This window comes from Ranitomeya imitator, chromosome 4 (genome assembly GCF_032444005.1).
Source record: "Ranitomeya imitator isolate aRanImi1 chromosome 4, aRanImi1.pri, whole genome shotgun sequence".
Lineage (NCBI taxonomy): Eukaryota > Metazoa > Chordata > Amphibia > Anura > Dendrobatidae > Ranitomeya > Ranitomeya imitator.
This window is the reverse complement of record NC_091285.1, coordinates 669851926-669872926: the sequence shown is the minus strand read 5'-3', so window position 1 is coordinate 669872926 and position 21001 is coordinate 669851926. Positions and strand designations below refer to the sequence as shown.

Here is a 21001-nt window from a genome sequence, read left to right as displayed (position 1 = left end):
CATACAGACACAGACCCTGTATAATCAGTGCCCGGCCATACAGACCCTGTATAATCAGTGCCCGGCCATACAGACACAGACCCCGTATAATCAGTGCCCGACCATACAGATACAGACCCCGTATAATCAGTGCCCGGCCATACAGATACAGACCCTGTATAATCAGTGCCCGGCCATACAAACACAGACCCTGTATAATCAGTGCCCGGCCATACAGACCCTGTATAATCAGTGCCCGGCCATACAGATACAGACCCTGTATAATCAGTGCCCGGCCATACAGACACAGACCCTGTATAATCAGTGCCCGACCATACAGATCCCGTATAATCAGTGCCGGGCCTTACAGATACAGACCCTGTTAATATGTGGTAGGCCATACAGATACAGACCCTGTATAATCAGTGCCCGGCCATACAGATACAGACCCTGTATAATCAGTGCCCGGCCATACAGATACAGACCCTGTATAATCAGTGCCCGACCATACAGACACAGACCCTGTATAATCAGTGCCCGGCCATACACACACAGACCCTGTATAATCAGTGCCCGGCCATACAGATACAGACCCTGTATAATCAGTGCCCGGCTATACAGATACAGACCCTGTATAATCAGTGCCCGGCCATACAGATACAGACCCTGTATAATCAGTGCCCGGCCATACAGATACAGACCCCGTATAATCAGTGCCCGACCATACAGATACAGACCCCGTATAATCAGTGCCGGGCCTTACAGATACAGACCCTGTTAATATGTGGTAGGCCATACAGATAATGTATAATATGTGGTAGGCAGGGTACAGACCATACCAGTTTGGCAGCGTGTCGGGACCTCTGCAGACTTTAGCAGGGGGATGTGTTCGGAGCCAACGTTTAGTTTAATAAAACAATAATCTATGCAAGGATATAACACAAAGATTCTTACAAAACTGATGTGGAAACTGAACGGTGCCCCGCACAGGGGAAAAAAACAAAACAAAAAAAGCATACATATGACAAAGTGAATTCCTTCTTGCGGTGGCAGCAGCAGACATGTTGGGGGTCAGCGCTGCCCCCTTTAGCCTCAGAGGGCAGGTTCACTCTCCATAAGGAAAGTCTTTTCTCTTTATAAGGAGTCCATACAGGGCTTAGCATTCCATGGTCCATAGGACATGAGCTTGTAGTAAGGTGTAGGGTCTGGTAATATATATTCTTCGAGGCTGAGCCGCTCCCAGAGGCTGCAGCCAGCACAAGTCCATGGGGCTCCGTGTTATTTCACCAGCGGCCGTGTTTTGTCGTCATCACTGCACTGATGAGCTTTGTATTTCTTCACCTCTGCCATGTACTGTGCCCACGCGCCACCCTTATGTGTCAGGATCTGGAAGATGAAGAAAAAGGTTACCATGCGAAGGCTACAACCCCCAACACAAGGAATACTCATTCTTTACTAGATGAGGGCCCCCGACTATAAGGACACAGGTGGGTGGCGAGTACCAGTGGGGGTGCACTGCTTTACTGTAAGAAATGGAAAGAAGCCCCCCAGGGATAGAACACATAAAGGAGCGAGGCAGGACTGGTTTTCCTTTCTATGGTGCTCCAGATGGCTACTTGCACTAGCCACTGGTAGACCCGTCCTAGCCCACCGCAGTAGATGGCTATAGTCAGAGTCCATTATGTATACACATTGTAGGTCCGAGCCTCGCTGGATCAGACAGTATGAATACCATACACCTCCAGGAGACGTCAGGCCACGGCTTTGTGCATCACTTCCAGGAGGCTCAGACATGACCCACATACACCGCACGGCTCGTCACTCCATCTTTACATCTTAGCATTCCATTCCTAACGTTTCTCACCTCCTCTTCCTCCATCTTTGGCTTCTTGGTGACCATGCCCGTCTTCAGAGCCAGCTTTGCCCCTCCTCTACGCTTGCCCACCTGGGGGTGGAAGGGACAGAAGACTGCAACCGTTATACGAGCCCTGGCAGCCTCTCTGAGTCCCTCTATATGACAGAATATAAGGGAGGCCTGGGTTAGACAGGCACAAGACAGTCCCTACCTCAAGACAACGCCACCCTTCCTCCACACGGGGAAATCCGCAGGATTATGGTGGCATCCTCCACACTATGTACAGATCCAGACACGTACTCATGAGAAACATTCAGAAGGAGCGCAGAACGTAGGGAAATGGCTGACACTAAACTAACCGCATTGCTGTGATGGTCCCCAGCCGCCTGCCCAGGGGGCACCAGAGCCGGAGAGTAGCCCCCAATAAACTCCTGACACCAGAAGTTACACAAGCAGTAAGTTGGAACTAGTGATGAGCGAGCTCCGATGTGGTGTTATCCCAGTATCTTCCTCCTGCTCGAATAATGTGTCAGAGTCCCCGCGGCTCTCAGGCAATTTCTGCATGTGTTACAGCCGCGATACAAGCAGCCGCGGGGACTCAGACATATTATTCGCGCAGGCTGAAGATACTGAGATAACAATATTCGAACACGCGCGCTCATCACTAGTAGGAACACTAAACCTGGAGAAAAGGACCAGTCCAGTCTTTGTCAGGAGCTACAATCCCCTCCCCCGCCTATCTTCAATCCTGACTTGTCTCAATTGAAAAATACAGCAAAAATGCAAATGAGGTCTCAATTGTCCTGTGCCTCCCATTAGGTCTTGATTGACAACTCAAACATTGCTTTATATCACTATCATCTTCTCACGTACACAGGTCACAGACGACGTGGCTGAGCGCTGCATATGCTTGGTCCCGGTACAGCGTGAAATCTCAGCAGAACACTAATGTAGGACATTCAGCTGTCAATCAAGACAAGGGGGAGGAGTTACTGACTAGCGACTGAGCACTCGACATGATAGTTGCATATTAGGTAAAGGTTCTGTCTTAGATCCCTACCAACCAGTTAGGGTATGTTCCCACGGTCAGGAAACGCTGCGGGTTGGACTCTGCGTACATCCGCAGCGTCCAGATGTTACAGCATAGTGGATGGGATCTGAAGAAATCTCATCCCCACTATGCGTGCAGGGACGCCTCCGGCTTCCCTGTGGAGACGGACATGTGGCGCGTCTTTCGAGACCGCAGCACGTCAATTTATCTTGCGGAAAAGCTCAGTCTCCACAAGATAAATTTCCCATCCAATGTATAGGATGCGGCGACTCTGCACGGTTCAATGAACACATGCGGAATCACCTGCGTTCAAAAGCTGGCAACGCTTTGGATGGAGCGGACATGTGCTGCCGGTTCCTGACCGTGGGAACATACCCTTACATTTCCATATTCAATGCTCCACTACACGGGGCTGCCATTGCTTTAATCAGGAGATGCAAATGTATTCCTGCCATTAGCGGCTATCGTCTACCCCCAGGGACGCCGAGACCCCTACTGATATCTGGGCTTGGAAATGCTCGATTATTTATGGAGCTGCTGCGTTTACACTGACATCTTCTTAGGCAGCTAATGAACAGACAGGGGCCACAAGATCACCTCTGCTACATCCCAACAGGGGGGTGACCGTCCCAGTAGTTGGACCCTGTACTGATCACAATCTTATCACTGACCCAGTGATCACTTATTGTTGGGATCTGTTCCTCTGTTATTCCTGGAAACTTAGAGGTGATTTACCAACCCGATCGTTGTAGGGATGAGCTAATCCATATGCAGGATCCTGGTCCAGCAGCCAAGTCAGTGGAAGCCCAGTAAATCCCCCTCTACCTACCGGAATCCCAGACCCCTCCTGATTTGTAGATCTGGAGTGATGCACTCACTGATCAGAACACATGCCAGGGATTCCAGCAAGTAGGGGTTCCCCAAATACTGATGTGGCTGCCGGAGCTGATCTGCTCATCTCTATAGACTGCGATGGTCCCTGCACACCGACACCGTCCCATCAGAGGTGGTGCATCTACATCAGCACATAATTGGTGAGTGAGCCATTCGTGCTAATGATCTACTGGTGTAAATATTCCGCCTGATGACCGGAGTATAAACCATCCATTGTTAGGCCACAGTCAGCATTTCATCAGCATCTGTAAGGCCGGCGTCACACTTGCGAGTTTTACGGACGTAAGAGCGCAGAATCTACGTCCGTAAAACTCGCAAAAAATACGGCACAATTATTCTCTATGCCCCTGCTCCTATTTGCCGTATTTTACTGATCAGTATTATACGGCTTTCTACGGCCGTACAAAATCGCAGCATGCTGCGTTTGTCACCGTACTGCGCAAGAAATACGCCAATGAAAGTCTATGGAAGCGTGAAAAATACGGATTACACACGGACAAGCAGTGTGACTTGCGAGAAATACGCAGCGCTGTTAGAGAGAAAAGCCGGTAATTCAGTGCGGTGTACAGTAAAATCACACTGACAGCTTACAGTCCAATAGGTAGAATAAATGTGTACACATAGAATAGGTATGTATATATATATATATGTCAGTGAGACACATATATGTATATATATTAATATTTATTCCAGCGCTATACAGCTTGAAAGCCGGTAATTCAATTACCGGCTTTTTCCTTCTCCTTCCTAAAACCCGACATGATTTGAGACATGGTTTACATACAGTAAACCATGTCTTCTCTCCATTTTTTTTGCAGATTCCACACTACTAATGTCAGTAGTGTGTATCTGCAAAATTTGGCCGTTCTAGCTCTTAAAATAAAGGGTTAAATGGCGGAAAAAATTGGCGTGGGCTCCCGCGCAATTTTCTCCACCAGAGTAGTAAAGCCAGTGACTGAGGGCAGATATTAATAGCCTGGAGAGGGTCCACGGTTATTGGCCCCCCCCTGGCTAAAAATATCTGCCCCCAGCCACCCCAGAAAAGGCACATCTGGAAGATCCGCCTATTCTGGCACTTGGCCACTCTCTTCCCATTCCCGTGTAGCGGTGGGATATGGGGTAATGAAGGGTTAATGCCACCTTGCTATTGTAAGGTGACATTAAGCCTAATTAATAATTCATTGTCTGTGGGGCTGCTTGAAAAGTGCAGACCCAGCGGTGAGCAGCTCCCCTGGGTGCCGGCTCCACGCCCCTACATGTCAGCAGCCCCCCGGGTGCCGGCTCCGCGCCCCTACATGTCCGCAGCCCCCCGGGTGCCGGCTCCGTGCCCCTACATGTCCGCAGCCCCCCGGGTGCCGGCTCCGTGCCCCTACATGTCCGCAGCCCCCCGGGTGCCAGGTCCGCGCCCCTACATGTCCGCAGCCCCCCGGGTGCCGGCTCCGCGCCCCTACATGTCCGCAGCCCCCCGGCTCCGTGCCCCTACATGTCCGCAGCCCCCCGGCTCCGTGCCCCATACATGTCCGCAGCCCCCCGGGTCCGTGCCCCATACATGTCCGCAGCCCCCCGGGTCCGTGCCCCATACATGTCCGCAGCCCCCCGGGTCCGTGCCCCATACATGTCCGCAGCCCCCCGGGTCCGTGCCCCTACATGTCCGTAGCCCCCCGGGTCCGTGCCCCATACATGTCCGCAGCCCTCCGGGTCCGTGCCCCTACATGTCCGCAGCCCTCCGGGTCCGTGCCCCTACATGTCCGCAGCCCCCCGGCTCCGTGCCCATACGTGTCCGCAGCCCCCCGGGTCCGTGCCCCTACATGTCCGCAGCCCCCCGGCTCCGTGCCCATACATGTCCGCAGCCCCCCGGGTCCGTGCCCCTACATGTCCGCAGCCCCCCGGCTCCGTGCCCCTACATGTCTGCAGCCCCCCGGGTCCGTGCCCCTACATGTCCGCAGCCCCCCGGCTCCGTGCCCCTACATGTCTGCAGCCCCCCGGGTCCGTGCCCCTACATGTCCGCAGCCCCCCGGCTCCGTGCCCCTACATGTCTGCAGCCCCCCGGGTCCGTGCCCCTACATGTCCGCAGCCCCCCGGCTCCGTGCCCCCTACATGTCTGCAGCCCCCCGGCTCCGTGCCCCTACATGTCCGCAGCCCCCCGGGTCCGTGCCCCTACATGTCCGCAGCCCCCCGGCTCCGTGCCCCTACATGTCCGCAGCCCCCCAGGTGCCGGCTCCGTGCCCCTACATGTCTGCAGCCCCCCGGGTCCGTGCCCCTACATGTCTGCAGCCCCCCGGGTCCGTGCCCCTACATGTCTGCAGCCCCCCGGGTCCGTGCCCCTACATGTCCGCAGCCCCCCGGGTCCGTGCCCCTACATGTCCGCAGCCCCCCGGGTCCGTGCCCCTACATGTCTGCAGCCCCCCGGGTCCGTGCCCCTACATGTCTGCAGCCCCCCGGGTCCGTGCCCCTACATGTCCGCAGCCCCCCGGGTCCGTGCCCCTACATGTCCGCAGCCCCCCGGGTCCGTGCCCCTACATGTCCGCAGCCCTCCGCACAATGTGTACCGGGGCCGGCAGCCGCAGGATCATTAGGGTCAGTATCCAGCAGGGTACGCGGCCGCCCACCATGGCCGCTCTGGTCACCCAGCCTTCCTGCAGAGAAGGACCACAAGTTCCAGCATCCCCAGGGCAGCGCTCCTGCAGGACATGCTGGGACCTGTAGTTCTGCGCCGTGTTTGGGGTCTTACAAAGCTGGTGGGCGTCCGCTTGTCCGGCTTCTTCCTCTCCTCCGGCTCCCGGCCTTCCTCCTGGCTCCCGGACGCCTCCATCTTCTTCTTGAAAAGCTCCAGGAAGCTGCCGTCATTAGCGAAGAGGTTCAACCCGGAGCCTGAGGGGAGGCCGGCGGAGGAGGGGGCCTCGGCCCCGGGCGGCGGGGGAGGAGGAGAGTCCGCGGCCTCTTCTTCCTGTTCTACCTCCGCTTCTCCCGCGGCGTCTTCCTCCGAACCAGGCCGCGGACTTCTTTCCGCCATTTTCACACGATGAGTGGCGTGGCCCCGTCAGAGAGCGCGGAGCGGCAGCATAAAGCCTCCCGTTATCCCGTATCCCGCCCCCCCCCTTAAAAAAAAACAAGGCGGAACCGGGAGAACGAAAATAAAAATGGCGGCGCGCTTTTACTTAAGGTAAAATAACTCGGCGCTCCTGGAGGCGGGAATAGAAAAAAAATTGCTTAGAAACACGAAAGCCAATAATATGACACAAGAGATGTGACGTTGTCCAATCAGAGATGATCTCATCGGGATAGACAGTTCGATTATCCAATGACTCGGCTGCTGGGATGAACTTGAAGGCTATTGGCTGTCTCTTGCTCTACGCTTTCCTGTTTGAGATTGACGTAAAAATCAACCAATCAACGCTTGGAGTGAAAGGGGTTATCCAATCATAGTTTAGCGTCAGTAGTTTGACAGTGATAGGCATTAGAAGGAACCAATCATAAACAAAGATGTTTCTGGTCGTCATTGATTGACATGTCAGCTAACCAATAGCGGAAGCGATCTGCCCACAAGGCTCGCTCGGATTGGTCAGAGCAGATAGCTGCGTAATTGTGTAGGGTCATGCGCGGAGGGAGGAACTGTCGCCGTCACGTGATACCTGGAGAAGATGGCTGCGCCGGTGGATGATGAGTTTGAAGATGCGCCAGATGTGGAGCCGCTAGAGCCCACCTTACTCAATGTGATAGAGCAGCGCTCACTCAGGTGGATCTTTGTAGGAGGAAAGGGCGGAGTCGGCAAGACCACCTGCAGGTAGGGACTAGGGGTGGACTGAACCAAGTGTGGGGTGGAGATGGGGGGTGTTTTGGAGAACGGGAGCCTATTGGACGCTCACTGTCACGTGACAGCAGGATCTGACTACACGTTCTGTAGTCTGTTTCCATGGTAATGAGTCAGTCGCTTTGGTGCTGTGAAACATGATTGCAAAAGTATATGCACCCTTTCAGTGAATAAGCAGGTCAGATAGCGCCCTAATGACGACACATTCCCGCCGATCACCCCAGGAGGGGGGCAGCTCTTATCCTCCCGCTGTAACCCCGAGGGGTCCCGTTATTTGAGGGTCCGCCATGGGTGGCTGCGGTGTGTTGGATCTGGCCCCGCCCATTTATGAGACACACCCACACCAGCCATTGCTGATTGGTGGGCCCTCCCACACAGAACTGCATGGCAGTGTAAAGTATGGGGGCGACTGTAGGGGGCTAGTGTGTGGGATCAGACCTGACACCTTTATTCTCCAGATATATCCATGAGCCTGAGGCGCCATCACCGGGCACTGGTTTGTCATTACAGCATGCTTAGAGCATTCGGCAAGACCCCCTATATATGAATAGCACCCAATAAGACCCCCCATATATGAAGAGCACCCGACAAGACCCCCATATATGAAGAACACCCGACAAGACCCCCATATATGAAGAGCACCCGACAAGACCCCCATATATGAAGAGCATCCGACAAGACCCCCCCCATATATGAAGAGCACCCGACAAGACCCCCCATATATGAAGAGCACCCGACAAGACCCCCATATATGAAGAACACCCGACAAGACCCCCATATATGAAGAGCACCCGACAAGACCCCCCCCCCCCCCCATATATGAACAACACCCAGCAAGGCCCCCTATATATGAAGAGCACCCGACAAGACCCCCCATATATAAAGAGCACCCGACAAGACCCCCATATATGAAGAACACCCGACAAGACCCCCATATATGAAGAGCACCCGACAAGTCCCTCTATATATGAAGAGCACCCGACAAGACCCCCCATATATGAAGAGCACCCGACAAGTCCCTTTATATATGAAGAGCACCCGACAAGATCCCCCATATATGAAGAGCACCCGACAAGACCCCCCATATATGAAGAGCACCCGACAAGTCCCTTTATATATGAAGAGCACCCGACAAGACCCCCCCATATATGAAGAGCACCCGACAAGACCCCCCATATATGAAGAGCACCCGACAAGTCCCTTTATATATGAAGAGCACCCGACAAGACCCCCCATATATGAAGAGCACCCCGCAGGCCCATCGCTTACCCCAAACCCAGCTGCAAACCAGGAACGATCCTCAAGTCCCGACTCGTGATAGGAACGCCGCTTCCCGGGAACGCTCCTCAAGGCCCGCCACTTCCCAGGAACGCCCCTCAAGGCCTCCTGCTTCCCAGGAATGCCTCACAAAGCCCGCCGCTTCCCGGGAATGCCCCGCAAGGCCCGCCGCTTCTCGGAAATGCCCCTCAAGGCCCGCCGCTTCCAAGGAACGCCCCACAAGGCCCGCCGCTTCCAAGGAACGCCACTCAGGGCCCGCCGCTTCTCAGGAATGCCCCTCAAGGCCCGCCGCTTTCAAGTAATGCCCTACAAGGCCCGCCGCTTCTCAGGAATGCCCCTCAAGGCCCGCCGCTTCCAAGGAACGCCCCACAAGGCACGCCGCTTCTCAGGAACGCCCCACAAGGCCTGCCGCTTCCCGGGAATGCCTCTCAAGGCCCGTCGCTTCCCAGGAACACCACTCATGGCCTGCCGCTTCCCGGGAACGGCCAGTAAGACCAGCCGCATACCGGGAACCAGGGTGGATTTGATTTAAATCTAACTGATTTAAATCACGATTTAAATCACGATTTAAATCACTAGTCAGTAAGGCTTGATTTAAATCAGTGATTTAAATCAAAGTTTCTACCTAAACTAGTTCTTGCTACTTTAACATGCAAGTAGATGAAGATTTTTAGAATCACTTTTTATATTACTTTTTCTCCCCAGTTTAATGGGTTAATCATTCATATTTGGACACCACTGTTCTGTTCTACTTAGGAAGGAGAAAAATAATCCTGACCTTAATAACAATTTAAATAGATTTATTCAACTGAAATAATAACATTACAGCATAAGTTATTTGCTTAAACAAACATCCATGTTTGTTAACTAATTTGGCTAAACAAAATATATATATATATATTATAAGAAACTTAGACTGTCAGCCTAGTACGCATGCCTGCCTTACCGATAGGCGAAGGAGCTTCATTAAAATATTCCCAAACTGGGTCTCTTTTACAGCCTGCTGCCATTATAAGGAAAGAATGTAATAAACCTCAGATCGTACACACAAACAGATCCAGACTTGTCTGTCTGTGGCTATGCTGCAGTATTGTGCTCAAAGTTTCACTTTCATTTTCTTGTCTGCTTGCCCTTCCTCCTCCTCACACTTAGATTCACATTCTTCTTGTGTTGTGCAGATCTATTCCACTCCAAACAATCAGAAACATATTGTCTAACTTCTTGGACTTGGCACTGAAGGGGTTGATTCTGTATTCATAGGTTTGTAGAACAATAGGATTAAGGCCACATTCACACGTTGCGTTCTGTCCCTGCGGGTTCTCCCGCAGTGGATTTGATAAATCTGCAGGGCAAACCCGCTGCAGTTATCCCTGCAGGTTTATCGCAGTTTGTCCTGCGGGTTCCGCTGCGGGATTTTACCCCTACTATTGATGCTGCATATGCAGCAATATGCAGCATCAATAGTAATGTTAAAAATAATAAAATCATGATGATATACTCACCCTCTGACGTCCCGATCTCCTCGGCACTGCAGGCGGCGGTCCGGTTCCAAAGATGCTGTGCGACCAGGACCTTCGTGATGTCACGGTCATGTGACCGCGACGTCCCCGCAGGTCCTGGTCGCATAGCAAACCTGAGACCGGACGGCCGCGTGCAGCGCTGAGACTTCAGAGGTGAGTATATCATGATTTTTTATTTTAATTCTTTTTTTTTTTACTCAAATATGGTTCCCGGGGCCTGGAGGAGAGTCTCCTCTCCTGCACCCCGGGTATAACCCGCACATTATCCGCTTACTTACCGCATGGTGGGCACAGCCCCATGCGGGAAGTAAGCGGATCAATGCATTTCTATGGGTGCAGAATCGCTGCGATTCTGCACAAAGAAGTGACATGCTCCTTTTTTTCCGCAGCAATTCCGCGCGTTTTTTTCCGTGATTTTCCGTAATGTGGGCACATCAGTTTTTTTTTCCATAGGGTAACATTGTACTGTACCTTGCATGGAAAACTGCTGCGGACCCGCAGCGGCAAAATCGCGGCGGTTCCGCGGTAAAAACCGCATAGTGTGAACATACCCTAAGGTCTTTTTCTCAACTCTGTTCATGTTGTAACATTTTTGCCGTGAAGAAGAGGCTGGGACCTCTGTGGAGTCAAATTCAGTTTTGAGAACTGCGTAAGTAAAGCGAGCGTCTGTGATAATATAGGAGAGAAACTGCCCACTAATCCTACAGAAACCTCAGGAAGAGCATGGCATTGTGAATGTTACACATATACAGCCTTTATTCTACTGAGTTAAACAACTCCGCTTTATCTCATGATGGAAGAACCTTTGGATGGTAAAATATTTTCCTCAAAAAGCAGTTTATTGAAAAAAATCCGATTTAAATAAAAAAAATTCGATTTTTTTTTTTTTAATAAAAAACATTGATTTTTAACCACCCTGCCGGGAACGGCCCCGCGAGACCGGCCACATGCCTGGAAGGGCCCACAAGACTTGTTTTGTAGATGCTGTGACTCCTAGGACGATAGTTTGACCCTTGTCGCCCACATCCTTACTCTGGCTCATTTTTCCACATTGCTGCCTATCCCCCGGCAGGAGCCATAGTTAGACATCCGGTGGTCTGCGCTCCCTTTGTGGCGGCTGAGCAGTGTCTGTCTCCACAGTTGCAGTCTGGCCGTCCAGCTGTCTCGGATTCGGGAGAGCGTATTGATAATTTCCACGGACCCCGCTCATAACATCTCAGACGCCTTCGACCAGAAGTTCTCCAAGGTCCCCACCAAAGTGCGCGGCTATGACAACCTCTTTGCCATGGTGAGTGGTCTCTCTTCGTCCAGTGTTTATCGAGCGGTCTAATATCTATCCTGATAATTCCCCCTCCCCGCGTCTCATGTGCAGGAGATAGACCCCAGTCTGGGGGTGGCCGAGCTACCTGACGAGATCTTTGAGGAGGACAATATGCTGAGTATGGGCAAGAAGATGATGCAGGAAGCCATGAGCGCCTTCCCCGGGATAGACGAAGCCATGAGCTATGCGGAGGTGATGAGGTGAGGCGTCGGCACACGTGTCCACACACACCGGCCGTTCCGAAGCAGAAAGTGATAAAGTGATCTGGGCGGTTTCCTCCCTGGACATTTTCCATGTCTTTAACCTTGTGTCTTCCATTTAACATGGAAACATACCATAGCTGATTATGCCTCTCTCTTTCAGGTTGGTAAAAGGGATGAATTTCTCAGTGGTGGTCTTTGATACGGCCCCTACTGGCCACACACTGCGACTCCTCAATTTCCCGACTATTGTGGAACGTGGCCTGGGAAGACTCATGCAGATCAAGAATCAGATCAGCCCGTTCATATCCCAGGTAAAGCCGCTCCTCATCCATCAGCTGGTGTCAGTCTGGTACCTGCTGTGAGAACTAAGAATAGTCACACCCTGATGTTACTTCTCCTGCCCTCAGATGTGCAACATGTTGGGACTTGGGGACATGAATGCCGATCAACTGGCTTCCAAGCTAGAAGAGACTCTGCCGGTCATCCGATCAGTCAGCGAGCAATTCAAGGATCCGGTGAGATGTGCAACTCATGGGACAGAATATCAGCCTGAAATCTAATCCTAAGAATATAACTACTCTAATACTGCCCCCTACGTACAAGAATATAACTACTATAATACTGCCCCCTACATACAAGAATATAACTACTATAATACTGCCCCCTACATACAAGAATATACCTACTATAATACTGCCCCCTACATACAAGAATATACCTACTATAATACTGCCCCCTACATACAAGAATATAACTACTATAATACTGCTCATATGTACAGGAATATAACTACTATAATACTGCCCCTATGTACAAGAATATAACTACTATAATACTGCCCCCTATAACTACTATAATACTTCCCCCTATGTACAAGAATATAACTACTATAATACTGCTCCTATGTGCAAGAATATAACTACTATAATACTGCTCCTATGTACAAGAATGTAACTACTATAATACTGCCCCTATGTACAAGAATATAACTACTATAATACTGCCCCTATGTACAAGAATATAACTACTATACTACTGCTCCTATGTACAGGGATATAACTACTATAATACTGCCCCTGTGTACAAGAATATAACTACTATAATACTGCTCCCTATGTACAAGAATATAACTACTATAATACTGCCCCCTATGTACAAGAATATAACTACTATAATACTGCCCCTATGTACAAGAATATAACTACTATAATATTGCCCCCTATGTACAGGAATATAACTACTATAATACTGCTCCTATGTACAAGAATATAACTACTATAATACTGCTCCTATGTACAAGAATATAACTACCATAATACTGCCCCTATGTACAAGAATATAACTACTATAATACTGCTCCTATGTACAGGGATATAACTACTATAATACTGCCCCCTATGTACAAGAGTATAACTACTATAATACTGCCCCTATGTACAAGAATATAACTACTATAATACTGCTCCTATGTACAAGAATATAACTACTATAATACTGCCCCTATGTACAAGAATATAACTACTATAATACTGCCCCTATGTACAAGAATATAACTACTATAATACTGCCCCTATGTACAAGAATATAACTACTATAATACTGCCCCCTATGTACAAGAATATAACTACTATAATACTGCCCCTATGTACAAGAATATAACTACTATAATACTGCCCCCTATGTACAAGAATATAACTACTATAATACTGCCCCTATGTACAAGAATATAACTACTATAATACTGCCCCATGTACAAGAATATAACTACTATAATACTGCCCCCTATGCACAAGAATATAACTACTATAATACTGCCCCTATGTACAAGAATATAACTACTATAATACTGCTCCTATGTACAAGAATATAACTACTATAATACTGCCCCTATGTACAAGAATATAACTACTATAATACTGCTCCTATGTACAAGAATATAACTACTATAATACTGCCCCTATGTACAAGAATATAACTACTATAATACTGCTCCTATGTACAAGAATATAACTACTATAATACTGTCCCCTATATACAAGAATATAACTACTATAATACTGCCCCCTATGTACAAGAATATAACTACTATAATACTGCTCCTATGCACAACAATATAACTACTATAATACTGCCCCTATGTACAAGAATATAACTACTATAATACTGCCCCTATGTACAAGAATATAACTACTATAATACTGCCCCTATGTACAAGAATATAACTACTATAATACTGCCCCTATGTACAAGAATATAACTACTATAATACTGCTCCTATGTACAAGAATATAACTACTATAATACTGCCCCAATGTACAGGAATATAACTACTATAATACTGCTCCTATGCACAACAATATAACTACTATAATACTGCCCCTATATACAAGAATATAACTACTATAATACTGCCCCCTATGTACAAGAATATAACTACTATAATACTGCTCCTATGCACAACAATATAACTACTATAATACTGCCCCTATGTACAGGAATATAACTACTATAATACTGCCCCCTATGTACAAGAATATAACTACTATAATACTGCTCCTATGTACAACAATATAACTACTATAATACTGCTCCTATGTACAGGAATATAACTACTATAATACTGCCCCCTATGTACAGGAATATAACTACTATAATACTGCCCCTATGTACAAGAATATAACTACTATAATACTGCCCCCTATGTACAAGAATATAACTACTATAATACCGTCCACTATGTACAAGAATATAACTACTATAATACTGCCCCCTACAGAGCGGGTTGGTGCTTGCTGATGCCGCTTTCTCGTACACAGGAGCAGACCACCTTCATCTGTGTGTGTATTGCGGAGTTCCTGTCTCTCTATGAGACTGAGCGGCTGATCCAGGAATTGGCCAAGTGTAAAATAGACACACACAATATCATCGTTAACCAGTTGGTGTTTCCCGACCCCGAGAAGCCCTGTCGTATGTGTGAGGCCCGGCACAAGATTCAGTCCAAATACTTGGACCAGGTAGGTGACACATGAGGAGTGGACGATCTCCATTTTTTGTTTTCAGTTCAAGCAGTTAAATTTTGTTTTTCCTGGAAATATGAAGACCTGGAAAATGTGTGGGTGCAGCCTCCTATCCTGGGTGCAGCCTCCTATCCTGGGTGCAGTCTCCTATCCTGGGTGCAGCCTCCTATCCTGGGTGCAGCCTCCTATCCTGGGTGCAGTCTCCTATCCTGGGTGCAGCCTCCTATCCTGGGTGCAGCCTCCTATCCTGGGTGCAGTCTCCTATCCTGGGTGCAGCCTCCTATCCTGGGTGCAGCCTCCTATCCTGGGTGCAGTCTCCTATCCTGGGTGCAGCCTCCTATCCTGGGTGCTGCCTCCTATCCTGGGTGCAGTCTCCTATCCTGGGTGCAGTCTCCTATCCTGGGTGCAGCCTCCTATCCTGGGTGCTGCCTCCTATCCTGGGTGCAGTCTCCTATCCTGGGTGCAGCCTCCTATCCTGGGTGCAGTCTCCTATCCTGGGTGCAGCCTCCTATCCTGGGTGCAGCCTCCTATCCTGGGTGCAGTCTCCTATCCTGGGTGCAGCCTCCTATCCTGGGTGCTGCCTCCTATCCTGGGTGCAGTCTCCTATCCTGGGTGCAGCCTCCTATCCTGGGTGCTGCCTCCTATCCTGGGTGCAGTCTCCTATCCTGGGTGCAGCCTCCTATCCTGGGTGCAGTCTCCTATCCTGGGTGCGGCCTCCTATCCTGGGTGCGGCCTCCTATCCTGGGTGCAGTCTCCTATCCTGGGTGCAGTCTCCTATCCTGGGTGCAGTCTCCTATCCTGGGTGCAGTCTCCTATCCTGGGTGCAGCCTCCTATCCTGGGTGCAGCCTCCTATCCTGGGTGCAGCCTCCTATCCAGGGTGCGGCCTCCTATCCTGGGTGCGGCCTCCTATCCTGGGTGCGGCCTCCTATCCTGGGTGCGGCCTCCTATCCTGGGTGCGGCCTCCTATCCTGGGTGCGGCCTCCTATCCTGGGTGCGGCCTCCTATCCTGGGTGCGGCCTCGTATCCTGGGTGCGGCCTCGTATCCTGGGTGCGGCCTCCTATCCGGGGTGCAGCCTTCCTATCCGGGGTGCAGCCTTCCTATCCTGGGTGCAGTCTCCTATCCGGGGTGCAGCCTTCCTATCCGGGGTGCAGCCTTCCTATCCTGGGTGCAGCCTCCTATCCTGGGTGCAGTCTCCTATCCTGGGTGCGGCCTCCTATCCTGGGTGCATCCTCCTATCCGGGGTGCAGTCTCCTATCCTGGGTGCAGCCTCCTATCCTGGGTGCAGCCTTCCTATCCAGGGTGCAGTCTCCTATCCTGGGTGCAGCCTCCTATCCTGGGTGCAGCCTCCTATCCGGGGTGCAGCCTTCCTATCCGGGGTGCAGCCTTCCTATCCGGGGTGCAGCCTCCTATCCGGGGTGCAGCCTTCCTATCCGGGGTGCAGTCTCTTATCCGGGGTGCAGCCTTCCTATCCGGGGTGCAGCCTCCTATCCGGGGTGCAGCCTTCCTATCCGGGGTGCAGTCTCTTATCCTGGGTGCGGCCTCCTATCCTGGGTGCAGCCTCTTATCCTGGGTGCGGCCTCCTATCCTGGGTGCAGTCTCCTATCCTGGGTGCAGCCTCTTATCCGGGGTGCAGCCTCCTATCCGGGGTGCAGCCTCCTATCCGGGGTGCAGCCTTCCTATCCGGGGTGCGGTCTCTTATCCTGGGTGCGGCCTACTATCCTGGGTGCAGTCTCTTATCCTGGGTGCGGCCTCCTATACTGGGTGCAGTCTCCTATCCTGGGTGCAGCTTTCCTATCTGGGGTGCAGCCTTCCTATCCGGGGTTCAGTCTCCTATCCTGGGTGCAGCCTCCTATCCGGGGTGCAGTCTCTTATCCTGGGTGCGGCCTCCTATCCTGGGTGCAGTCTCCTATCCTGGGTGCAGCCTCCTATCCTGGGTGCAGTCTCCTATCCAGGGTGCAGTCTCCTATCTGGGGTGCAGCCTTCCTATCCGGGGTGCAGCCTTCCTATCCGGGGTGCAGCCTTCCTATCCGGGGTGCACCTTTCCTATCCGGGGTGCAGCCTTCCTATCCGGGGTGCACCTTTCCTATCCTGGGTGCAGCCTCCTATCCTGGGTGCAGTCTCCTATCCGGGGTGCAGTCTCCTATCCTGGGTGCAGTCTCCTATCCGGGGTGCAGTCTCCTATCCTGGGTGCAGCCTCCTATCCGGGGTGCAGTCTCCTATCCTGGGTGCAGTCTCCTATCCGGGGTGCAGTCTCCTATCCTGGGTGCAGCCTTCCTATCCGGGGTGCAGCCTTCCTATCCGGGGTACAGCCTTCCTATCCGGGGTGCAGCCTCCTATCCGGGGTGCAGCCTTCCTATCCGGGGTGCAGCCTCCTATCCGGGGTGCAGCCTTCCTATCCGAGGTTCAGCCTTCCTATCCGAGGTTCAGCCTTCCTATCCGGGGTGCAGTCTCCTATCCGGGGTGCAGTCTCCTATCCTGGGTGCAGCCTTCCTATCCTGGGTTCAGCCTTCCTATCCGGGGTTCAACCTTCTTATCTGGGGTTCAGTCTTCTATCCAGGGTGCAGTCTTCTATCCGGGGTGCAGTCTCCTATCTGAGGTTCAGCCTCCTATCCGGGGTTCAGCCTCCTATCCTGGGTTCAGCCTCCTATCCTGGGTTCAGCCTCCTATCCTGGGTGCAGCCTCCTATCCTGGGTGCAGCCTCCTATCCGGGGTGCAGCCTTCTTATCTGGGGTTCAGTCCTCTATCCGGGGTGCAGTCTCCTATCAGGGGTGCAGTCTCCTATCTGGGGTTCAGCCTCCTATCCGGGGTTCAGCCTCCTATCCGGGGTTCAGCCTCCTATCCTGGGTTCAGCCTCCTATCCTGGGTGCAGCCTCCTATCCGGGGTGCAGCCTCCTATCCGGGGTGCAGCTTTCCTATCCGGGGTGCAGCCTCCTATCCGGGGTCCAGCCTTCCTATCCTGGGTGCGGCCTTCCTATCCGGGGTGCAGCCTCCTATCCGGGGTGCAGCCTTCTTATCCGGGGTTCAGTCTCCTATCTGGGGTTCAGCCTTCCTATCCTGGGTGCGGCCTCCTATCCTGGGTGCAGCCTTCTTATCTGGGGTGCTGACTTCCTATATGAGGTGTAGCCTCATATCTGGGGTTAATTTGTGTAATACCGCTCTCTGCCACTGGGCGTCACTCTATATCTGACTCTCCCGTTACTGACCGCTGTCTCTTTTCCCATAGATGGAGGATCTGTATGAAGATTTCCATATTGTGAAGCTTCCTCTTCTCCCTCACGAGGTCCGAGGGGTGGAAAACGTCAACACCTTCTCTAACCTTCTCCTCGAGCCGTACAAGCCCCCCAGCGGGAAATGAGATTTGGGGGGTGATGCTGGGTTACAATCCTCCTTGAGGCACAAGACACATTACACCCCTGTGACTGACAGATCAGGGTCCATCCTTCCCAGATCCTCCTGTCTTTTGTCCCTTCTCCCACCCCGTCACTTTTTTTATTATTTTGGGAGGGGTATATATTTATTTTCAGATTTTGGGGCCCCGTGCGTTTGATCATCGTGCCCCCCTCCGTCTCTTCATCTCCCATCACCATAAGACAGCTGCCCCGATGGTCCGTATGGAGCATGGCTGCCGCCTGCCTGTAGTGACGGAGCCGGGACCACCCGGGCCCCTGTCTCTCCCCTAAATATCACCCTGTAGAGCCCGGGGGCAGGAGGAGAAATAAACTCGGTTTATATATAATACTCCAGCGTTGTGTCGTGATTACGGGGGTAGAGATCAGCGGTGGGCACGGCCCCCTGCTCCTGTCCAGTGGCTCAGTGCCCCTCTGTATTGGTGATAGGTAATGGCTGCCCGTCATCTCCAGACGAGCCGGCGGAGGTTAGGGGGTCTTACCCCTACATATGAGTGTGACTGCTCCGGCTCTGCTTCCCCTCCCCCATGGTCCGGGTGCCCCCTCTGTGCGCTGTGTACTGCCAGCACCCGGCGTCTCCGGCCTCCGCCCCTCCTGTGTTTTCATTTTTCTGCTTAATTTGAGTTAAACAAAGCAGCAGTGGGGGGCGCCGAGGAGACCGAGCGGGCAGAGTCCGCCAGCATCTGAGCCCCTTACATAACCAGTGCCGCCCCTCACTGCAGAGACCTGGACCCTCACTCCAGAGCCCCCAACCCTCACTGCAGAGCCCCGGACCCCCACTGCAGAGCCCCGGACCCCCACTGCAGAGCCCCCCAACCCTCACTGCAGAGCCCCCCAACCCTCACTGCAGAGCCCCCCAACCCTCACTCCAGAGCCCCCAACCCTCACTGCAGAGCCCCGGACCCCCACTGCAGAGCCCCGGACCCTCACTGCAGAGCCCCCCAACCCTCACTGCAGAGCCCCCCAACCCACACTGCAGAGCCCCCCAACCCTCACTGCAGAGCCCCCCAACCCTCACTCCAGAGCCCCCAACCCTCACTGCAGAGCCCCCCAACGCTCACTGCAGAGCCCCCCAACGCTCACTGCAGAGCCCCCCAACCCTCACTCCCGAGCCTCCAACCCTCATTGCAGAGCCTTGGACCCTCACTGCAGAGCCCCGGACCCCCACTGCAGAGCCTCAGCTCATTACCAGGGCTCCAATCACTGCAACAGACGGACCTGGGCATGCAGCCAGCATGAGAGGCTGAGATACCTGGGGTGCGCAGACAGTATCACACTGCAGAGGCTGAGATGCACGGGGCGTGCAGACGGTATCACACTGCAGAGGCTGAGATACACGGGGCGTGCAGACAGTATCACACTGCAGAGGCTGAGATACACGGGGTGTGCAGACGGTATCACACTGCAGAGGCTGAGATGCACGGGGCGTGCAGACGGTATCACACTGCAGAGGCTGAGATGCACTGGGCGTGCAGACGGTATCACACTGCAGAGGCTGAGATGCACGGGGCGTGCAGACGGTATCACACTGCAGAGGCTGAGATACACTGGGCGTGCAGACGGTATCACACTGCAGAGGCTGAGATGCACGGGGCGTGCAGACGGTATCACACTGCAGAGGCTGAGATGCACGGGGCGTGCAGACGGTATCACACTGCAGAGGCTGAGATGCACGGGGCGTGCAGACAGTATCACACTGCAGAGGCTGAGATGCACGGGGCGTGCAGACAGTATCATATGATAGACTTAGCTACACAAGCTTGGTAATAATACATCATAAGCTGAGACACAGAGGCTCATTAGATTGTATCACACATGACAGGATCACCCAGCAGCTCAGATGTCATCATATATGATAGACATAGATGCACTGTGTCTGACAGTATCACACAAGGCAGGCTTAGATACGGCAGCTCAGCAGACCTATGTGATGATCTAATTGAGCTCAACTAGGACCTAAATCGATCAACTTGGCAGAAACGATCAGCGGGACAGGCTGGGATGCTCCAGGCACATGGTATCACACATGGCAGGTTTGAGTATATCATTAGGCCGAAATCCTAGTCCTGATGCTTAGATACAGCAGCACGACTATTCCCATCATATATGGCAGGCGTCCATAATGCAGACAGCGGACACTGTCCGTCCAGCAGGCCAATCTATTGTTTGCATTCGAGCTGCAGTACCACACACAGCCACACTGGGATGTATGTCACTGTCTCAGCGCCACGGCCTAGAAGAGGAACCTCCCCGATCACACATTAATTGTCAGCTATAAGGCTATGTGCACATGTTGCGGATTAGGCTTAGGAATTTCTGGTGCGGATTCTGCCTCTCCTGGCAGAAAACGCACCTGCAGTTTTGTCGCGGTTTTTGTGCGGTTCCGCAGCGTTTTTTCTGCGGTTTTCTTGCGGATTTGCTGCATTTTTTACCCCTGCGGTTTTCTATAATGGAATGGGTACAAAAATGCTGCAGATTTACAAAAAAGAAGTGACATGCTACTTCTTTTAAACCGCAGCGTTTCCGCAGCAGATTTTCCGCAACGTGAGCATAGCATTTTTTTTTCTCAGTGATTTACATTGTACTGTAAATCAATTGCGGATCTGCAGCTTTTCTGCACCTCAAAAAACGCTGCGGCTCTGCAGAGAATCCGCAATGTGTGC

General features: G+C 52.0%; 2 protein-coding genes and 1 non-coding gene across 3 annotated transcripts; 1 reads left to right on the top strand and 2 right to left on the bottom strand.

The window, feature by feature from the left end:
* Nucleotides 1–867: 867 nt before the first annotated feature.
* On the bottom strand, nucleotides 868–6970 carry TRIR (telomerase RNA component interacting RNase). Its single transcript, XM_069767242.1, has 3 exons — nucleotides 6511–6970; nucleotides 1844–1924; nucleotides 868–1365 (listed from the first exon to the last, which is right to left on the bottom strand). The coding sequence occupies exons 1-3, from the start codon at nucleotides 6790–6792 to the stop codon at nucleotides 1258–1260; spliced, it is 471 nt and encodes a 156-aa protein (XP_069623343.1). The 5' UTR covers nucleotides 6793–6970; the 3' UTR covers nucleotides 868–1257.
* LOC138677756 (small nucleolar RNA SNORD41) lies at nucleotides 1690–1760 on the bottom strand. Its single transcript, XR_011321149.1, has one exon. It is a non-coding gene; the product is annotated as a small nucleolar RNA SNORD41 (small nucleolar RNA).
* A 409-nt stretch (nucleotides 6971–7379) lies between the features above and the next one.
* GET3 (guided entry of tail-anchored proteins factor 3, ATPase) lies at nucleotides 7380–18669 on the top strand. The gene is made up of 7 exons (XM_069767241.1): nucleotides 7380–7563; nucleotides 11529–11676; nucleotides 11761–11909; nucleotides 12073–12223; nucleotides 12320–12427; nucleotides 14729–14926; nucleotides 18155–18669. Exons 1-7 carry the CDS (start codon nucleotides 7421–7423, stop codon nucleotides 18284–18286), a joined length of 1029 nt encoding a protein of 342 aa, XP_069623342.1. The 5' UTR covers nucleotides 7380–7420; the 3' UTR covers nucleotides 18287–18669.
* The last annotated feature ends 2332 nt before the right edge of the window (nucleotides 18670–21001 follow it).

Bases quoted from the DNA above. Each gene is read 5' to 3' on its own strand.
- TRIR (XM_069767242.1), bottom strand. From the start codon at position 6,792: ATGGCGGAAAGAAGTCCGCGGCCTGGTTCGGAGGAAGACGCCGCGGGA. The intron at 1,925-6,510 runs GTAAGACCCCAA...TTCCACCCCCAG, and splicing joins AGCGGACGCCCACCAGCTTT to GTGGGCAAGCGTAGAGGAGG. The intron at 1,366-1,843 runs GTGAGAAACGTT...TTCATCTTCCAG, and splicing joins CAAAGATGGAGGAAGAGGAG to ATCCTGACACATAAGGGTGG.
- GET3 (XM_069767241.1), top strand. From the start codon at position 7,421: ATGGCTGCGCCGGTGGATGATGAGTTTGAAGATGCGCCAGATGTGGAG. The intron at 11,677-11,760 runs GTGAGTGGTCTC...TCTCATGTGCAG, and splicing joins ATGACAACCTCTTTGCCATG to GAGATAGACCCCAGTCTGGG. The intron at 12,428-14,728 runs GTGAGATGTGCA...TCTCGTACACAG, and splicing joins GCGAGCAATTCAAGGATCCG to GAGCAGACCACCTTCATCTG.